Raw genomic sequence first — 19,323 nt, 5'->3', positions numbered from 1 at the left:
CTGAAAAAAAAAAAAACTTAACCTTACCTCGATCTGTAGTTGTTGCTGTGCTGTCAAAAGCTAAGTACACCCTTACTTCTTGCATAGGACTTAACACTCAAAAAAGTCAACTAAGGCAGTTGTTTGATTAATTCAATAGACATTTGTCTATTTAACATGAACATATTGAGTTTAGGTTTTTAAATCATTATCAGTTGTTGGTTTAACATAAAATAACAAAAAGTTTAATGAACTAGATTTGCATTCTTCAGTTCAATTAAATGTAATTATTTTAAATCAACAACTCTAAAACCGATGCCTAGTGCGCATGCTCAAACTTCCCAAAAGTGAAGAGGCGGGAACGCGGAGAAGTTATATGTGTTCAGTGGACTGCCATTTCCCTCTGCGGAATCTTCCACAATACAGGTAAGTAATAAATAACTCAAAATATCTTAGTCAAACGAAGTTGTTTTGTCCATTAATTGTTTAACAATGTTTTTAATTCCAAATGTGTAAGTTGTCATTAGACAGCGGGAGTGGAGCAAATACAGTGAAAATCTGGTATTAGACGGTGCCAATCGGTACCGTCTAATACCTGATTTATAATCCGCTCTGGGTATATTTATACTATTATTAGCATTTCCACTTCATTGTTTTTCTTCTTTTTTTTTTTTTACCCGTTTTTGCAGTTAGTCTTATAGTGTTTTTAGCGGTTATTGATATGTTTAATTCAATATTTAACACGTTTGTAATTCACTTTCAAAGTAAATGAAGTTAGCTAAAGCTAGTATGGTTGTCTCATTGAACTTCTACCTAGCTCTGTTAGCATTCACTTTGGTTTTAAATGACGGTTATTGCAAGACATGGTCTTTGTTCACTTTTTTTATTATCATTTGCATTTTTTCTTTCTTTCTTTCTTTCTCTCTCCTTTTATTTTAAGCATTCGGCCTCTCACAGTAATGCAAGTTAAACTAGCATGCGCGATTTGCTAAATATTAGCTGTGTCCAAATTCAGGGGCTGCATCCTTCGAATTGACTTGATGCTAGTGCATGGGAAAAAGAGCATAAACACGAGGTCAGAGGAAAAGGCAATGGCGGATAGTTATGAAAATTGCCTGTCGGACCTATACCGCAACTACCAGCATCTTTATTGTATAGTGTGAAACACTGCTATTACATTTGGCAACAGATTGGATATTTATCTGTGAATTTTTTATTGCAAGAGGTATTTATATGTATTTGTATTTTTTTTATACATTTGCAACAAAGTAAAAAAAAATCCACTGTGGAATTTTTATAAAATAATTTTTTCTGTTTTCTTTACCATAGTAACACCACAAAGAAAGCTGACCCCTTTTTCTGATTGTTTGTGCCTCCTCTTTAATACATGGTAAGCCTTTTACCATCATATATTTTTTATGATAGTTTTATGATTTAATCAAAGTGAAAAAAAGGTGCCAATAAAACTATCCTTAAAACTGCTTTTCTTTTTTTCTTTCAGTGACTTGTATGTGGCAGTGCAAGCGTTGTTCCATCAGGGAGAGTAGTAGGTACAATTATTGAAACACTGTACAGGGCTCGCAAAATGGCTAGCCCGACGTCCCAGGGCTAGCGATTTTTCCAGTCGGGCTACCAAAATCTATCTCTGCCCTGCCCGTCGGGCTGTCATAAGAAGGAAAAATATATGTCAATGCTTCTGCATTCTTTCGGAAATGTAGCTGGGTAATTATGTCATTGGCATCGGTGAGCCACTGTCAATATGTGACATATTGAAATCGCGTTTGAATTTGCGCTTGTTTTTTGCTTTCACTTTGCAATCGCGCGACCTGTGTATAGAGAGCGACAGCACTGATCTGTGAGTGATGATAATTTGTGCACCAATTCCTCTGACATCGTCTTATCAATCGTTAGCTTACTATGCAAACATGACAAGTGAAATCTCCCGCAGCTTAAACATGTGAGAGGTTGATCGCGCAGACAATCGCTGAGTGTTATGTGAGTGCGTGTGTAAAAGCAGCAGGATATTAATTGTAGTTCTGCTTAGCCAAATAAGACAGGTCAGGGTGAAGAAGTGACAGCCAAAGAAAAGCTTACCACAAAACGGAAAAGTTATGACAAATCAGACTATAAGGCAAAAAGAAAGTGCAGCTTTATGGTTTCATGGACAAAAGAATTTCTGTGGCTGCAACATGACGAGCTATATAACCGGGGCTGCACATAAGTGGTCCGCAAGTGCGTATTTGCTGTCAAAATAAAAAACGCGCACAAGATAAGAAGTTGCAACGCGTGTTTGCATACATAAGATTTTCTGGAGGAGGACATATTTGTTTAGAACTCTTAAATATGTCGAAGAAGCTCCTTTAAGCAATTACTTTGGTTTTCCTCCACCTCCAAAGAAATGTCAGAAGGAGTCCGAACCACAAAAGAAGCGCGTATTCTCGCAAAAGTGGTTGCAGGAGGTGAGCTGGCTTCAAACAAATGATGAACACACAGATGTGGTGCAGAATGTGCCGTGAAAATCCCACTCTAGCGGACAAAAACAGTGCCTTTTATATGGATGCAAACGTGCGTTGCAACTTCTTATCTGTTGCGCGTCTTTTATTTTGACAGCGAATGCGCACATGCGGACCACTTATGTGCACCCGTGTAAATAACATAATGTTCTGCCGGGTGTGTTGTTGGTTTTCCCTCGATTTCTGAGTCGACAAGCGCCTTTGTTACTGGGACCAGTCATTTTAAGAAAGGCCCCCATTAGAAATGGATTATTGCTCAGTCTGCAATATCTTTCCCAGAACAAACACCAATTGCAAATAATATACTAAAAATAAACCTGAAAAATCTGTTTAGAACAGCATACTGTGTTGCAAAGAGTGAACTACCACTGGTGCAATTTAGCAGTCTTTGCAAACTTCAAAAAGCAAATGGCCTAGATCTTGGTTCCACTTGCCTCTTACTTGTGACTTTAGTGGAAATTTCAAATTCAGTATCTGACACAGACTGATTCATGTCCTACACAGACAGCACTGATGTCTGCATGGTCTTCTAAAAGCAGCTTTAGTCAGCTTAGATGTGAAGTGAGTGAAATATACAGTTGCGTTTTTAATCAATGTATTTGTTCTCTATTGCAGATTGAGAAGGAGTTTCTGCGAATCACCACAAAGCCTCTGCTATCTACTTTCTTTGCCGAGCTTGACCAATACGCGCCACGCTTAATGGAAATCTTTCTGACCAAAGGAGGGACACGTGGAAAGAAAATAAGAGGTCTCATGCTTGCCATCTCCAAGGTTTGTATTAGGATTGAGTAGACTTTGTCATAGGCAGCAAAAATAACTTTTATTTGGAGATGAAGTTGTCAATTTTGTTTCGGCTTAACAAGTGGTACATGCCAGGTTCTAACCTAAAGAATAATTATGCAAGTTAACTGATTACCCTAGCTTTAAGAAAAACAGACTGGTTTTGGCTCATATTATCTCCTCCTCCTCTCCAGTATGACAACATCCATACCAGACGAGCATGCATCTTGAAGTCTTTGTGCATCCACCTAAACGAAGACTATGAGAAGTTAATAAAGGAGTACTTGGTGAGCCATTGTGACAGCATGTTGTCTGTAACATTCTCATACAAATTGTGACGTTGCCTCAAATGCAAATCATTAAAATTAAAATTTTGAGATTAGCAACAAGACACCTGGTATTGGGGAAAGGATGTCTTGAATACCAAACAGTATTAAGCGTTGCAATAAAGAATTTCTGGAATTTGGTATTGGAAGGAAAGAAATTTATGCCTACTTAAACTTGATACACAAACATACAATGCATTTAACATGCATCAAGACTATATTGCTTTTGAATCTGTACTTGGATTAAAACAAGTCCTGTTGTTTTTTCATTGTTATGGTCATCAGTATTTGTAAATAGAAATGTCTATGAACTTTGAGCTGTTTAGTACTAACACTTCTATACCTATTTTATTTTAGCAGCTGAGTTAGCCTTTTCTCGAGTCCTGTCCCCCTAAGTTACTCTTGCTACGTCCGACAAACAAATGGTTTCCTCTGCGCACCAATGGGTACCCGAATGTGCGAGCAGACATGCTTCATAATGTTCGGTACATTTACCTGGGAATGGGGCCATACACACTGTTTAATCCATTCACGTTGTTTTTGACTTTGTGAATGGAAAGAACACAACTCCTCCAGACACAATCTCTCGGCGTATCGGTGGGCACACCGCTTCTCCATCTTGCTTGAGGTTAATGTTTGTCAGACACAGTAACGGTTGCTATAATGTGTAATTGGACAATGGCCCTTTCGGGGGAGGGGCCGGTGAGAGGTCAATTATGCCACCTCTTTTGACATGAGAGGTGTATTTTATAATTTATGTATTGGAGTAATTACTAACAACTACTTTAGTGGTGTAATTTTCTGTTTATTACTTTGACTACTTGGATTTTATGAACAGCATAGAAACAGTTGTTTAAACAATCTCTTAAATTTTACTTTGTTGTCTTATACTTTTTCATGTAGGATACGGACAGCGAGGCAAAAAGCTGCATGGAGCAAACTGTGATGGGGGTGTACGTCATCCAGAAGGAGGGTGCTGAACCTGAAGATGACCCAGAGGACGTTGGTGTCGTGATTGAGGGTGTGGAGGCTAACACTGATTTGGGTAACATTGCACAAGCATGTGCTCTGTTGTTTGGACTCATATACCGTTTGAACCTGAGCTACCCACCAGAACTTAAATGCACCTTTGAAGTCCTCCAGAAGATACTTTTAAATCTTGATGGACAAAAGCTGTCTTCAAAGGTACAGTTTCTGAAAAACAAGCTTATGGGGTGAGAGCACTTGAAAATGACTGATAGGTCTTGAATGGTTCATTGGTGCAATGGTGATTTCCAATATATAATGTTAATATTTGAGTTGTTTATATTTTTTTTCTTTCATTTAAAACATTTTTTTTTAAGTTTTTGGATTCTCTCTGTTGGGCAATTCACCTTTTATACAGCACTGCAGATGATTTTTGTTTGTCCTTATATAGATGGCTCAAAATGGATCAGAAGTACTGACAGAAGTACTATGTTGTGTTTATGTATCAAGGTCCTGTAAAGTTTAAGACCACTGCCACCTGTTAAGTTCACTGTATTATTGTTTCCATTTTGCTTGCTAGCATGTTTTAAAACACAGCAAAACTATATTGCTAGCTGTGGAGGACTGCAACCAAAATTAAAAAAATAAATACAGAAATATAAAAATTGGTCAAACTAATAATTATTTCAATGAGATACACCAAACAAATATAGATTTTCATCACCTATGGAATTTTTTGTTGTTGTTGTATTGCCCCCAAAATATTTCTAATTATTTTATTTTATTTTTCCAAATTCACACAATTCGATTTTGTCACATGTTTTAACTTGCCAAGTGGGAGATGTATTTTTATCTTTTAGTTTAATTTTTTAAAATGCAGTCGATATATTGAGCAAATTTTGCATCTGTTTTTAGTTGTGGAAGCTTTGGTTCCAACATATTACCTATGTAAATAAGTATTCTAACATTTTACCTTTTGTAGTGGCATAATGCTTGCAGGTGTACAAAAATGGTAAGCTTTTATATTGTCCACTAAATCCAGTTAATAAAGATAATGTTATCATAATCTGATTGTGACTTTTTTTGTAAAGTAGTGGGTTTCTAAATGTGTAACAAATGTAAACAAATCTAATTGAAATAATTTGGTTGAAATGAGTGAAATCATTGCCTTGATTAACAAAGTAGTTGTTGACACAACAAGATTTAATTCTGTTTTCCTAAACTTTTTAAATTGTGTAGAATGAATTAAAACAAATTTCACTCTACATACTTAAATAAATCACTTCAAATCAATGTAAGTATAGTATGTTGATCCAACGTAATCTGATTACATTAAACCACCAAATGCTAAATGTGTTGGTTTGACATGATCGAAAAGGGTTTATTGTACTTGGTTAAATTGTGTGCAAAAAGGGTGCCATGATTAAATTGTGTTCATCCAACAACAGATTTTTTTTGAGTGTGGGTATGTAGCAAGCAGCTGCTACTAATTAAATGCACCTGATTAATTGAAAAACTTTTGGCTTAAATGTTTTGGCAGCTTGCTGGTCTGAAGCATTCAGGTGTGTGTTAACACAATGCCACAATCTTCCCAGAAGTGGATCTCCCAGTAAATTCACCCAAAAGTCAGACCTTGCATTGCTCAAAGAAATTTTTTAAAAGATACATCTCAGTTCATGGCAGTACAATTAGAAATTGACTGAACATGTTTGGCTTATTTGGAAGGCTAGTCAGACCATGCCTGTCTACTAAAGTATTCTAGATTTAAATGTGAGGCTATCTTTCTGAGAGCTAAAGCTTGTCCTAAATTGGGTCAAATCAACAGGACAATGGTCCCAAGGACAGCAACAAATCTACAAATGAACAGAATACAATCAAGATGCTGCAATAACCCAGTCAAAGTCTAGACCTTGACCTGAGTAAAGTGCTGTCACTGGACTGTAAGAGAGCTATGCATACAGCAAATTAAAGAAGCCTACAAACCTCGAAGAACTGAAGCAGCATTGTAAAGAAGAATGGACCAAAAGTCATACAGAATACAATTACTTCAAGATATTCCTGCAAAATGTGGTTCTTAAAAGTTATTGATATACTTTTTACTTTTCGCAGTACTGCATTAGAGTCCTGTAAAACCTTTCTTTCTTAAGAAAGAACCAAATGAGTTACCCAAACTCTTCTTTTAAGATTTTTTTTTTCAAACAAGGTTAAGTGGGCCAACTCAAAATGTGACACTAGAGCAAAATAACCCTGATTAGCTGGCACGACAATCTATTGTTGAGATTCTTAACCAGAAATGTTTTCCTGTGAGACCCTCAGTGGAATTAAAAAGGAGCTTTACTTAGCCCAGTCAGGACGTCTGGAAATCAGGCTAATGAATATGTAACGAGGATGTCTTTGTCTCGCCCTCTAACTCTAGAAAGTAAGTCCAAGAGCTTTGAAAGGATACATAAGGTAACCTACAGGGTGTGCCTGTATGTGTGTGTTTACATGTATTAGATATTCTTTATACTGAATGTAGGCAGGGATTGTGTTTAATATTCTTCGTATGATAGAGTCATCCAAAGATTTAGCTTTCCCCCCCTTCATTCGCTTTATTTTTAATATCAGTATATCGCCATCCATCTGTCACACCCAGACATGTTTATCTCATCGCCTATCTGTCCTTCATTTTTCTTCCCTGTCATCCAACCTCTATTTTACCTTAAACACGCTCCCATTCCTCTTCTGCTTCCTTTCTCTTTCTCCTAAATGAATTCCCCCTCCTTCCAGGTAAAAGTGCCATCTTTTTGTAGAAGTCAGAGAACACGTGATTCTATGTATATGTTACTGTATTGTATATTGTGCAGCAGGAAGATGCTTGACAACGTTTTTTTTACCCAGCTTCCATTCATGCCAATAAAGATTTTTGATTTGATTTGAGAGAGACAGAATGCAGGAAGAGAAGAGAGATCTTTGCTCGTCAGCTCTGACAAGGATCTGTAGACTCACTGGTCCATGTCGGACTGAAGTGTCATCTCCAGTTGCATGTCCAAGCATATCATTAAGAAGACATCTTTTGTTGCAGTCAGTCACGGCTGTCTTTTGAAAGTGAGTGTGGAGTTCTGGGTGTTTGCACACATCAGCTCTTTCTCTGCTCAGAGACCTCAAAAAAAAAGAAAAAAAGGAAGAGATTTTAAGACAAGAGTGTAAACACGCTGGTAGACACTGTGGCCTCATTTCCATTCTGAATGCCTGCAAAAACTCATGCTACTACAAGGGTGACAGCCGTGTTTGTGTTATGAATCTGTTTTAATGCCAAAGGTTGCATCACATGCTGAACTGAGGCTCAGCAGCCACTCTGTGTAACTGCCTGACACACTGTGTGAATTTTTTCCCCCATCTTTAATACCAAAATCAGAGCGCTTTCTGATGTAACTGCTGAATCACAGCCCATGGAAAAAGATATCCCGGCATAAGACAGACAAACCCAGGTAGATATTATAGATCATCCTGTTCTCTGAGTCCCTGTGCTAGGCCACAGCACCACCTGTTGGTCACGATCAGCTTGGGGAAAAAATCAGATGCTCTATTTTCTTAACTTTTAGGAAACTTTAGCCAGTAGACATCGGGCTCTTTTCATCATATTGGTTAAATGTGCACAGCAGCACATTGCAGATGGAGTTCATGCATGTTTTTGAAAGTTTAATCTTTTCTAATATCTGTTTTTGTTTTGTTTTTATTTGCCTTGAATGCTTTCTGGACTAGTTTATCCCCTGTCTTTAAGTTATTTCCAATCTCTGCAGTGTCCTGTGCACAGAATATGATCTTTTGTGTATATTTGTGCATTGCATATTCCATTAAAAGTGCGCCTGCAAAATAAAGCAGCTGTGCTCTGTGCCGCCGCAACCCGGAATTGGATTAGAGGATGGAAAAAATGACCAAACTTGGCACAACTTTCAGATGCAGTTTTAAGGGTTTGCAAATATACAAAGGTTATATACGGGAAAAAAATTAAGACGGACTTTTGCGAGATCTCGCAAAAGTCCTTAGCAGTGTGTCAGGCATCTGGTTGCTTTTCGTAGAATAAAAAAAACAGTTGACGAGAAGAAACGATTGATTTATATTTTCTCATCCACATTGCAGCATTGCTGTAACTGTAACCGAACTTGGGCTGTAACCTGGTACCTGGTACTTTTTATCTGGTACTCCTGTTTTTGTTTTGTTTTTAACTTACACTGAACTGAATCTAATATTCTTGATTGTCTCCTTCATTTCCTGCTCTCTCCCTGCCCTTCCTTCCCTCTCTTCATTTACTCCATTAGATTCAACAAAATACAGAACACCAAGAACACAATGAAGAAGGACGGCATCAGCTCTCTGACCTACAGACTGGTTCAAGTCAAGAAGTATCCTCTGTACACGAACATCTCCGTGGAGATCGGCAAGCCACCACCTCGGCCCATTAAGGGCTAGAAGAAATGAAAGAGAGAAAGTGGACGATGTGGGGGAGGATGCAACTGGCCTAGCGAGAGGAAGATGTGAAAGAAGAGAACTTAAAGGACGGAAAGAAAACTGAGAGTGTCTCACAGGCATCTGAAAGAATATGAAATTGAAAATAAGAGAGCAAAACTTGTCGCAAGCACATCATAGTGTCTCTTTCTGCCTTGTTTCCACTCTATTCAGCTTGATATTTCTCTCTTTTAGGACTCAGGCTCTTTCCACCAACAACTTCTTGAAGCAGACAGTGGGTGCTATCACACCTGTAACAATCAATGACTGCAGAATGAATAACTTGTGGACCAAAGGTGGATTATCAGTGGCGTCAAACTTAAGTTTTCCTATCAAACTGGAGGGCAACCGATGGCATGTTGACAGCGAGCATTGACAGGAACTGCTGGTGTGTCACGTAACACTTTCTTAAATGTTGACGATGGATTTCTCGTAACGTCTTAAAACTGTCTCCATGAGAAAACACACAGACTGTTTTCATGCATACTTTGAAAATGCAAGAAAGAACTAACTTTGTGCGCATTAACAGCCCCTGGAGTCAAGCTGTAACATTACCACAACGTACTGACATGCAGTGATGAACTGTGTTACTGTGTCTAACGGCTTGCATATCAGAGACATCAGCGTCTCTTGTCCTGTGATGCTAACAGACAATTTGCTTTGGACATTTTCGTCAGGGAGTGACTTGTTTGGATCTAATTACTCAATCAAACCCTCTGCTATCAATTAATGAATGTGTATTGTGCCTGCATCTACAGCAGAAGACTCAAATGAGTGCTGGTGACACATGAACATGCTGATGAAACACGTTTGTCAGCCGCTACAGACGACCGGGAACTCTCTTTTTGTTCTCTGTTTTTATACATATATATGAAGTTAAACTCTGGAAGCAGAAGCTGACTTGTTGAGAGTTTTTCAACAACAGTAAATAAACTGAAAGGATGAAAGGGTTTCTCCTGTATGCAGTGTACTGAAACTATCTTTGGAGAGCATTTGAAATCAAATGGAAGAACTGAAGACAGCAGGTCTGATACATACTGACAGCTCAGTTATGATTTTGACCCCCTGCAGCACATAAGGAGATTATACTTCTGGAAACTTCTTTTTTTTCAGTTTATTTTGCTAATATGCACTTTAAAGTCAACATTGAGCTAATACTCCTTTAAAAGATATTGGAAATTTACCATATTTTCTGCATATACAGTATTCCCCAAAGCTCCAGACATCCACTGGTGTTGATTTTCTTTTAGCTAATGTCACTGTTAACGCTAAATTTGGTTGAAAAGTCAGGGGGTGAAATTTGTTTTGTTTGGGTGTCTTAAAAGTTTTAAATTTGGTCCAAAAGTGAACGTTTTTTACCAAATAGGCTAATATTACTGGGCAACCTGTACAGATATGTGCAAAATTTGTTGGGCAAAGACACAGATTTTGTCATTTGTATACCACCACAGTGGTTTTAAATCACCCAATCCAGATCTGATTGCATTGCAGAGGTTTTGCATTAACCATTTAGGAAATTCAGCCACTTTTATATGCCGTCCCCAATTTTTCAAAGGCTCAAAGTTATTTGGACAATTGGCTGAAAGGCAGTTTCATGGCCAGGTGAGGTCTGTTATCTTGTTTTTTCACAACAAGTGAACCAGACATAATATCTCAAGTTACAGCTCTTCAAAGTAATTTCAAATATGACGCCAAGAGAGATGTAAGTGCAAGTGAGGGAGGCCATTATTAGGTTGAAAAACTAAGATAAACCTATCAGTGACACAGCAAAAACCTTTTCCAAATCAAAAGTCTGGTTCATTCTTAAAAACAATGGATGCACTGACCAGCGCAGCAACACCAAAAGGCCTAAAAGACAAAGAAGACAACTAAAGTGAATGATAACATGGATGTTAAGAAAAACAACTTCTTGTCTAACGAAATCAAGAATGAACTCAAGGAGGTAATGGTATCATTGTCAAAGTCCACAATCATGAGACACCTTCATGAATGGAAATACAGACGTCTTATAACAAGATCTAAGACCCCTAATTACACAAGTGAATTGTGAAGTGTACACACTATGCTCTCTGCTCAGATTCAACCAAAGTGCAAATGGATAATGACCCAAAGCAATCTGAGAAAGCAACCCAAGAGTTTTTCCTTTACAGGCAAAGGAATTAGAGATTCTTCAATGACGAAGTCGGTGACCTTATTTCAGCCCAACAGAGCTTTTCAGTTATTAAATACAAAAACAGAAAGCCCCACAAACAAGCAGCAGTGGAAGGTGGTTGTAGTAAAAGCCGAGCCATCTCAAGGGAGGAAACACTGCATTTGGTGATGTCCTTGGGTTCTCGACTCCAAGCAGTTATTGACTGCAAAGGAGTTTCATGAAAGTATTAAAAAAATCTTTAAAATTACGCTGGTTTGGTTAATAGTTTTTAAAAAATTGATGTAATTCCTAAGCCATTGATTCAAACTTTTTGTTAAACCCCTTGAATTGGAATTTGAAGCTGAAAGTCTGCACTTCAGCCACCTATTGATTAAAACCCACTGCACTGTGCACATAATTGTAAAAAATTATGTCTTTGTCCAACAAATTATGGACCGAACTTCAAGTGTGTATACACATGTAAATGATGTTTTTATTCTCATTGTGTGTTGCATAGTGATGGTATTTGTGTACACCTCTGGAGAGGCTAAACACATTGTTCCAGCATGCTAGAGCAGCACAGTAGGAGCAGGATGAGCGCCGCAGCCTCATAACGAGAAGGTTCCATGTTTGAATCTACAAAACAACAATCGACAAAAAAGGGACATCAATCCATCGATCTGTTCATCAATGGATTGATGTCATCCTGCTGTTCATCCTTTACTTTTTAACCAAATCTTGATGTCGTTCAGACATCTGGCAAAATTGTCTCCCGCCGTCATCCCGCCGTCTTTTGAACAGGTTTTTGCTCGGTGGGATGTCGAAGAAATGAGCTGTCAGTTATGTTTTATGAGAAAAAAGCAGCGTGAATACAAAAGCTGACTCTTGTAAGATTTACAAGCGGCTCCACGGGCAGGACAAGGTGAAATAATTCTCAAGGTCTCTTTTAAGCCTACAATCTAACTTGGTAGTCTTTTTTTTTTTAAGTGTCACAATTCATTAATAGTCCGTTGATACTATAATATTAATATGCCGTTTTATCTCTCTGCTATCTCTCCTGTCAATCGTTTAGCAGGAGACGATCATATCCGGACGGAGGAAATTATAAGGTGCTGGTGGAAATTGTTAATTTTAGGGCAGTAATGAGAAGTTACAGTTTGAGCAGTATGACTGACGTCCCTATTGCTGCTTCAGATTTTATCAACATCAGCTGTCAAGCCTACATGCTAAACGGTTTTATCACGCATTCAGATTTCACAATCGATGGGCTAAATTAATCCTTTTTTTATTTAAAGTTCTGGAACTTTTTGTCTCATGTTTACATCTGTCATTTCTTCCATCACCGCATTGAAGTCTTTGACTGTTTTGTACTTTGATGCTTTGCTTTTCTTCTTCCTCTGTTTTCTTTTCCTGGTCTGTACTGTCAGTGTTGTTATTGTTGACGCCTAAACGCCAAACTGATGCCTTTAGAAGTGATGTGTGCTAAGGGGAAGGGAAGGTTATCTTGAATTCTTTCTTTTGGGCAAAGATGACGCGATAGAAATGTGTGTTTTGAGATTGAAAATATTTAAATGTTTGTTTCGGTGCAAAAAATAAAGAAAGCATTTGTAGTATGTTTTCATGAAAGTGGCAGGGGGTTTGTATAAAGTCTTGCGACTGCAATTTGAACCACAGAGAACAATTTGGGGCTTTTATTTTGGTGAAAATCGAGCACCGTTGGCCTCCTCTTTGGTTAGCCTTGAGGCAAAACTGTTCCCATCTGTTTGTCTCTCTGTTATCTTTGCCTCAAGCTTATTGGAAGGTATCAACGCTCTTTTCTGCACACACACACACACCCGAGCACACATGTTCATTCAAACTGTCCAGCCCTCCCCTTTTCTTTTTTTTTTTTTGCACCATCTCCCTTTTCAATGCCTCTTCTTTTGTACTCTGCCAGTTTAGGTTGTTTGTGGCAATGGCACACTGTTGTGCTTTGTGATGAACCCACTTCAGGCGCAGCCGTGCCTCACAAGGGTGCTTCGACTTTCAGTAGATATTGACAGGGCCTCTCTTTGAGTCTGTGAAGTCCCGGCCACTTACTGTATCTCCATTTTCTTCTTTTTCAGCACACATCCCCATCCTTGTCTCCCTTCTTTTCATGTCCTCTTTGGATGTCGTCATTTTATTTTTCACTTTTCTCTCTGTGCTTTGATCCTATTTTTTTGTTTTTTAAGCAGTAGTCTCCTGGTGAGTTTTTGTGTTGTCAGACTGCACACAGGGGTCAACAACGATCCCTTCTCTAAAGTGTTTACAGCTCACGCAGTGCAATATTACAGATTCATTCACCTCTATATCATGTTCTTCTTTTAAGTCATTGTTGAGGGATGTGGGATGACATTTTAAGGACTAGTTTCAATTCTAATGCAGTCATCATTTTTTTAAAAATTTGTCTTATAAACCTGTTGTGTTATCTAAACATAATCAAAGATTAAAGGCAGATAAAATGATGGCATCACTATTTTCATCATTCTCGCCATATCAAAGGGACAGTGCAGCAATTTAATGTGCTTTGTAAAGTTGTGGCCACTCCGGCCAACATATCCCAGCTGTGCGGTTAGCTTTAAAATAGAAGTTTAAAAATCTTTCATAGAGTTGGTAAGTGCAATTGGACATTTTGGGCAGTCAAGAAAAAAACCCTTTAAAAAGAATTAAAATTACTTCCCTGTTTACCAAAAGATTAATAAAGAATTTGACTCATATTCGCTGGGTTCATTTTGCATGGGCTTAAAATGTTGTTGCATGCTCTGCCCTTAACTGTGGATCAACTATGAGTGGGTTCAGCACCTTTTAAGTCACTTTGAACTAGAGTTCAAAACACAGTTCCAGCTGCCTTCTCCTCGATGGCAAAGGCAGCAGGAATTCATGGGCACTGTGGTATTTCAAGTCACACCTAAACAAATAGACTGAACTGTAAAATTTGTGGAGTGTCCCTTTAAATGTAAGATCAATCCTTCTGGGAAGCCTTTATGAGATGAGAAGTTGACAGAAAGTTGAAAAAAGGTATAATTTAAAGCAGGAGAGGGATGGGTGCAGTGCAGTGTGTATAAAATGTGGGTTAAAGATGTAAAAATCAGCAGAAGAAACTTTAGCATAAGTAGTATTTGAAAGAACCACGAGGAGTGCTTGATGTTTCTTGTTGGACTTTTTGACTTTTGAAGCTGTTCCAGCTGTCAGGTAAACCTGGTGGTTCAACTATTCAAAGCGCTTTTTTTCTGATACTTTTTTTGTTCATCTGCTGCCGATGGCAGACGGGACTTTCAGGCCTGTGGGTGTTTTTAAAGATTTCCTGTACCTGTATGTTTTTTTTTCTTTTTGTACATTGAATGTTGAAAATGTTATATCTTATATAGAATGCATTAAATCATATCAAACCTACTTTTTCTATACAATCAATAAATCTGCAGTTAAAAAGATCCTGTGATGATGGTGTGTTTCATGTTTCTTTGAATATTTCCTCTTGATCTCAAACAGTCCAGTTGAACTTCTGCAGACTTTTTTCCTCTTTTCTCTCCTGAGTGCTTCTTCTTCACCCTTCGTAGGTTTTTACACCATTCTGCATTTATTCATTAGTTGTTCTCAGGCTCTATTCTTATACTCTGTTTGACCTGTCTTCCTCCACTCAGCCCCAAACAGTCACGGAAAATGACTGCCCCTCCCTGAGCTTTGCACTGCTGGAGGTTTCCTCCTGTTAAAAGGGAGTTTTCCCTTCCCACTGTCACTTCCCACATATATTGCTCATAATAATATAAATAAAACTGAATTAAATTCTGTCCTCTAGTTAAGTCGACAACACGAAAGCCTTTTCGTCCTCTTGTTGTTTTAGTTTACTGGTTCTTTATCGTTGTTGTTTTTTTTCCAGGAAGCTGCTTGTTTCCCATTGTCAGCAGAAAAGCTCTGCAGGGGCATCGGGCAGGTGTCCTCACAGACAGAAGCACAGTAAATGAGTCACTCGGAGTAAAAAGAAGCAATTCAAAACAGACAAGTTTAATGGGCATGAAAAAGGAGTTTTAATTTGAAGAATCTTTGCACATTTTCTCTGCACACCTGTATGGATTATCAAAAAAGGTATGCAGCATCACATCACATCAGTTCCCTTCATATCAGCCAGTAAATTGAAAGCTGCACTTGTAGGAATTCTTTCATATTTTGTGAAATACAAACACAGCGTCTGCTTATTAATGATATTTAGCTACAATGGATCAATGGCACTGATGCAGGCAGCAGCAGCCCGAGATTATTATGTAATGTCAAAGCAGTAAACACAGAGTTTTAAACTTGAAATCACTTTTGTTTTTTTTCTATGAAATGTCCCTCATGATCAAAGTGAGAAATGATGACAAATTACAGAAGGTAGGCCTGCTGCCTATCAATGTTTCTGTTTAAAAAAAAAAAAAGACAATATACTTCATGCTACATTTCATTCTGAAAACAGAAAATCATAATTTTCCACTTGGAGAGTGCAAATAATGTAGAAGGTTGTTTGTATCAAAGCTACACCTTTCTTGTGAAAAATGAGCAAAGCTGCGAGTTACAGATTTATGTTTTTTTTTTCTGCTCTACAGTGTACATGTACAAATCACATTCTCCTAAATGAACCCCTGCTTTCAAATATTACACTTGTCTACAACTACTGTACAGTCATATGTCAGGCCATACTCTCATACATTATATTTCAATTAGCATGGAAATTGAACTACAATATTTATAGAACAGACACAAAATTGTTTATTGCTCCGTTCTGCTGTTTCCTAGTCTAAATTGCATCACAGTGATGCATGCATTTTACTGCTGCATCAGCTGGTGACAGGTCAATTATCATTTCTTGTCATCCAATAATTACATTGGCTTTGTTCTGATGCTTGAAATACCTCCTTGGTCCTCCCCAAGGTCTGCAATAGCCCACTCATCTCTCTCTCTCAGAAAAACACCAATCATGATCGGAAGGCCACTACTCAAGGGTCGTTTAATTTACTTGTTCCTGTTAGATTTGTTTCATTAAAGATTCTTCTGTAGTAGTGCAGGTATTGGGAACAAGTGTTGGAGTGTTTGTTGTCCATTCAAAACAACATTACTGGAACCTAATTTTGTGTTTTTGAAGTTCTTATAATTCTCAGCTAGTGTCCTGTCAGTGACAGCTTTAGTGTTGTTTGTTACACTGAAATGTTGGATTAGGTATCCTTGTCCTGTTGCCTAAGGTACAATGCTGTGCAAAAGTCTTGAGCCACATGTCATTCTTTATATTTTGTTTCAAAGTAGGCAGGCTTTATTGTAATTTTTCAAATTGGTCTGAGCAATAGTTCTCCAAACTTTGAGAGGCTTTGCAATTTTTTTTCTTTGGACCGTTTTGGACGGTCTTTGCTGTTTTGATTATTTTTGAAGGGCGGTCTTTTATAAAATAAAATAAAAAACTCAAGAGATGAACCAGTGTAAGAGAGATTAGATAAGAGACAATTTAGCAAATTTAAAATCATATGTTTAGGCACATGATACAAAAAATATCAAAGTTAACACAATCTGAGAGACAGAAAATAGTATTTTTGCACCAACAAGAAGCGAAGGTCCGAAAGAACTTCTAGCAGAAAACTTGTCATATTTTGACATTGTGTGCAGTGTGAACTTAAGGAATTTGAGGAACTGGACAAGTGGAGGAAAAGTGGCAGTCTCAAACAAAAATCTGCAGCATATAAACAGCATCTTAAAGTCCAGCAAAGACCTGACACAGGACCTGAGAGTTGTATGTGGCCTTTCAGCTGATCCATCTGTTATTCACTCCTTGACAGATGCCCTTCCACTGCATAGTACAAACTCTGTTTTTGCCTTTTATTATGTATTTCTATGTGTGTTTGCACAAGTTTAAATAAATCTATGCAGCTATTTCCCATTTTTCTAGCAAAAAGAAAAAGAAAGAACCGGTGGCTTAAGACATTTGCACAGTACTGTACAGTACATTAACATACTGCTTCTTTAAACAACATGTATTTTAAGAAATGTAGACCTCTGACAGTCTACCTACTGACAGAGAATCAGTTTTTCTGGGTGGGCGGCTGGTGAGGTTTACAGTTTCTGAGGCGGGAACAGGTGGCGAGGCGGTTTCCCTCCCAGTAACCAGCATCTTGGCCGTCGTGACAACGACACTTGGTGCAGGAGTCAACCCAGATGGGCTCTCCTGCAGGAATCACTTTACTGCGTGATCCATCAACATAGCAGTTAGGACCTTTGGGGAGAAGAGAAGAACAGGTAATTGAAATTAACAGATACTACACATAATCAGTCAAATGGATAGCATTGTGTAACTACACTCATCCCTATTTTAAACCAATTTTCAAAAACAAGACAAGACCACACTAGAGTGGGTCTAAATGACAACATTTGAAAACTGTGCTCAAATTATAAAAAAAAAAAAGATAAATGTTCTCTCTGTGATGCTGTCTGTGAGTGTTTTTTTTTTTTAAACTTTCTACTTTTATTAAACTGTGTTTTTAACATACCCTCCTTGCATTCAGGGCAGCACTTCCCAGGCTGATAGACAGGGTTGACACATGGTGGAGGCGCACAATCTGCCACAAGACAGCGGGCAATGCCATCACTGTCACAAGTGCACTGCTCACATTCTGATGGCTGGAAAACACACACACCCACACAAACACACGCATACACTGAAACCCAGCAGGGATCATTTCCTAATCTCCTCGTGATGTAAATGCGGGTTAGTCACTCCTAGCAAGCACACGAATTATGTATAATGGTATCCTTTTTAAAGCGTGTACTAATCCTCGTACCAACTCAAAAGGGGGCGCCATTTACCTCCAATTTAATACTGCATAATCATTACATACAAACGGATATCTGGTTTAGGCTTTAGTATTCATCAAAGCTCATCCTCATTTGGTTCTGACACATGCATTCAGAGACAACGATTGGGAACAATGGGGCGAGACCAGAAGACCCAAAGTTTAAACACCAACTGGTGCTCCCTTGTGTTACTAGAATATCTCTATGATATTCAGATTATTTAGATAATAATTACATTTTAGAGCTTCTATTAAGTGTTGTTATTATTAGTGTTCAAGTCATTCTTTCGAATAATGTATTCTTATAATGTTCTTGTACACTGTTATTGCTGTGATGCATTTACAGTACAGTACAGTTACTACAGCTTTGACGTCAAAAAGATTTACTTAAATAATACTATTGACATAAGCGCACTAAGGTGCTTCATTTTAGGATGACGATGCTGACATTTTCACTTGTAGGCCATTTTCTAAATAGTTGCAGCTACTTTGAGCACTATTCTTACAAAACTAAACTATTATCGATGGACGTCTCAACCAATGCACACCTGTAACCCTCTTACATTTTCTTCAAAGCCTGATGATTCACAAACGTATATCAAAGTAAATATAGAAAAAGTGTAAAAAAAAAAAAAATTAGGCCTAAAAAGACAAATTTTTAGACCTTTCCAATAGGTTATGTTTATTTATGTGGCACTGACTTACCTGGAAGTTCTGTCCTAGCTCGTACACCACCCCTCGATACTCGCACCCAATTTTTTCACACCTGGGGCAGCAGTCGGTGGGGTAGTGGCTAACGTGGATACATGCAGCTGGGAGAGAGGTGCATTCAGTGCGGGCACACACGGAGCCCTCAGCGGTGCACTCACATTGAGTGCAGTGATCAGAGTCCAGGAAATACCATTCTCCCATGTAGTAAATGCTGCCATTGGCCTCGCAGGTGCTCTCCTGCTGTCCAGCGACCGAAAAGCCAAAACAAGCCTGCGCGCAAAGTACGAGTGCCAGAAGGACCGTGCGTATCCCGCGCGCTAAGGAAAGGCGCTCTCTCACAAGCTTTTCCATAATCTATCTGATTAATCCAAATGAGTAAAAGTTCGTTAGTGAAGGGAAACTTGCACTGTAGTCCTACTTGGGTTTAGTAGAGCGATCAGCCAAGATTTGAAAAAACAAACAAAACCTTTTCTTCGTTAGATTGTTAAAAACAAAGCCCCCCAAATCCTGAACCTCTCCACAGCGGTCTGCCGGGTCTGCGCACACTTTTGCAAGGCAAGGAGTCCGGAAGGGAGTGGAGGCTGGGAGCATGAGGGGGA

General features: G+C 38.4%; 3 protein-coding genes across 4 annotated transcripts in view; 2 read left to right on the top strand and 1 right to left on the bottom strand.

The window, feature by feature from the left end:
- b4galt2 (UDP-Gal:betaGlcNAc beta 1,4- galactosyltransferase, polypeptide 2) overlaps positions 1-14,617 on the top strand; it is a 232,522-nt gene extending 217,905 nt beyond the window's left edge. Inside the window, exon 8 of the mRNA XM_082513867.1 lies at positions 8,866-14,617. Coding sequence (XP_082369993.1) covers positions 8,866-9,016 — 151 coding nt within the window. The 3' untranslated portion in view covers positions 9,017-14,617. The remainder of the gene's footprint in view (positions 1-8,865) is intronic.
- LOC309694109 (uncharacterized protein) lies at positions 277-5,537 on the top strand. Of its 2 annotated transcripts, none has more exons than XM_082513869.1 (6): positions 277-405; positions 1,309-1,369; positions 1,481-1,525; positions 3,108-3,263; positions 3,467-3,559; positions 4,502-5,537. In XM_082513869.1, exons 4-6 carry the CDS (start codon positions 3,192-3,194, stop codon positions 4,814-4,816), a joined length of 480 nt encoding a protein of 159 aa, XP_082369995.1. In that variant the 5' UTR covers positions 277-405; positions 1,309-1,369; positions 1,481-1,525; positions 3,108-3,191; the 3' UTR covers positions 4,817-5,537. The 2 variants fall into 2 exon arrangements, with proteins under 2 accessions (XP_082369995.1, XP_082369994.1); XM_082513868.1 differs by having other exon boundaries at positions 1,481-1,529.
- Positions 14,618-15,205: 588 nt separating the features above from the next.
- LOC309693131 (von Willebrand factor C domain-containing protein 2-like) lies at positions 15,206-19,321 on the bottom strand. Its single transcript, XM_082512119.1, has 3 exons — positions 18,719-19,321; positions 17,711-17,840; positions 15,206-17,436 (listed from the first exon to the last, which is right to left on the bottom strand). The coding sequence occupies exons 1-3, from the start codon at positions 19,073-19,075 to the stop codon at positions 17,246-17,248; spliced, it is 678 nt and encodes a 225-aa protein (XP_082368245.1). The 5' UTR covers positions 19,076-19,321; the 3' UTR covers positions 15,206-17,245.
- Between the last annotated feature and the right edge of the window lie 2 nt (positions 19,322-19,323).

The sequence above is a fragment of the Aulonocara stuartgranti genome (genome assembly GCF_965226115.1).
Source record: "Aulonocara stuartgranti genome assembly, chromosome: 18".
Classification (NCBI taxonomy): Eukaryota; Metazoa; Chordata; class Actinopteri; order Cichliformes; family Cichlidae; genus Aulonocara; species Aulonocara stuartgranti.
The sequence above is the reverse complement of the archived record's forward strand: the minus strand, read 5'-3'. Positions and strand labels throughout refer to the sequence as shown.

Bases quoted from the DNA above. Each gene is read 5' to 3' on its own strand.
- LOC309694109 (XM_082513869.1), top strand. From the start codon at position 3,192: ATGGAAATCTTTCTGACCAAAGGAGGGACACGTGGAAAGAAAATAAGA. The intron at 3,264-3,466 runs GTTTGTATTAGG...CCTCCTCTCCAG, and splicing joins TCATGCTTGCCATCTCCAAG to TATGACAACATCCATACCAG. The intron at 3,560-4,501 runs GTGAGCCATTGT...TTTTTCATGTAG, and splicing joins AGTTAATAAAGGAGTACTTG to GATACGGACAGCGAGGCAAA.
- LOC309693131 (XM_082512119.1), bottom strand. From the start codon at position 19,075: ATGGAAAAGCTTGTGAGAGAGCGCCTTTCCTTAGCGCGCGGGATACGC. The intron at 17,841-18,718 runs GTAAGTCAGTGC...TGTGTTTTCCAG, and splicing joins AGCTAGGACAGAACTTCCAG to CCATCAGAATGTGAGCAGTG. The intron at 17,437-17,710 runs GTATGTTAAAAA...TTCTCCCCAAAG, and splicing joins CTGCCCTGAATGCAAGGAGG to GTCCTAACTGCTATGTTGAT.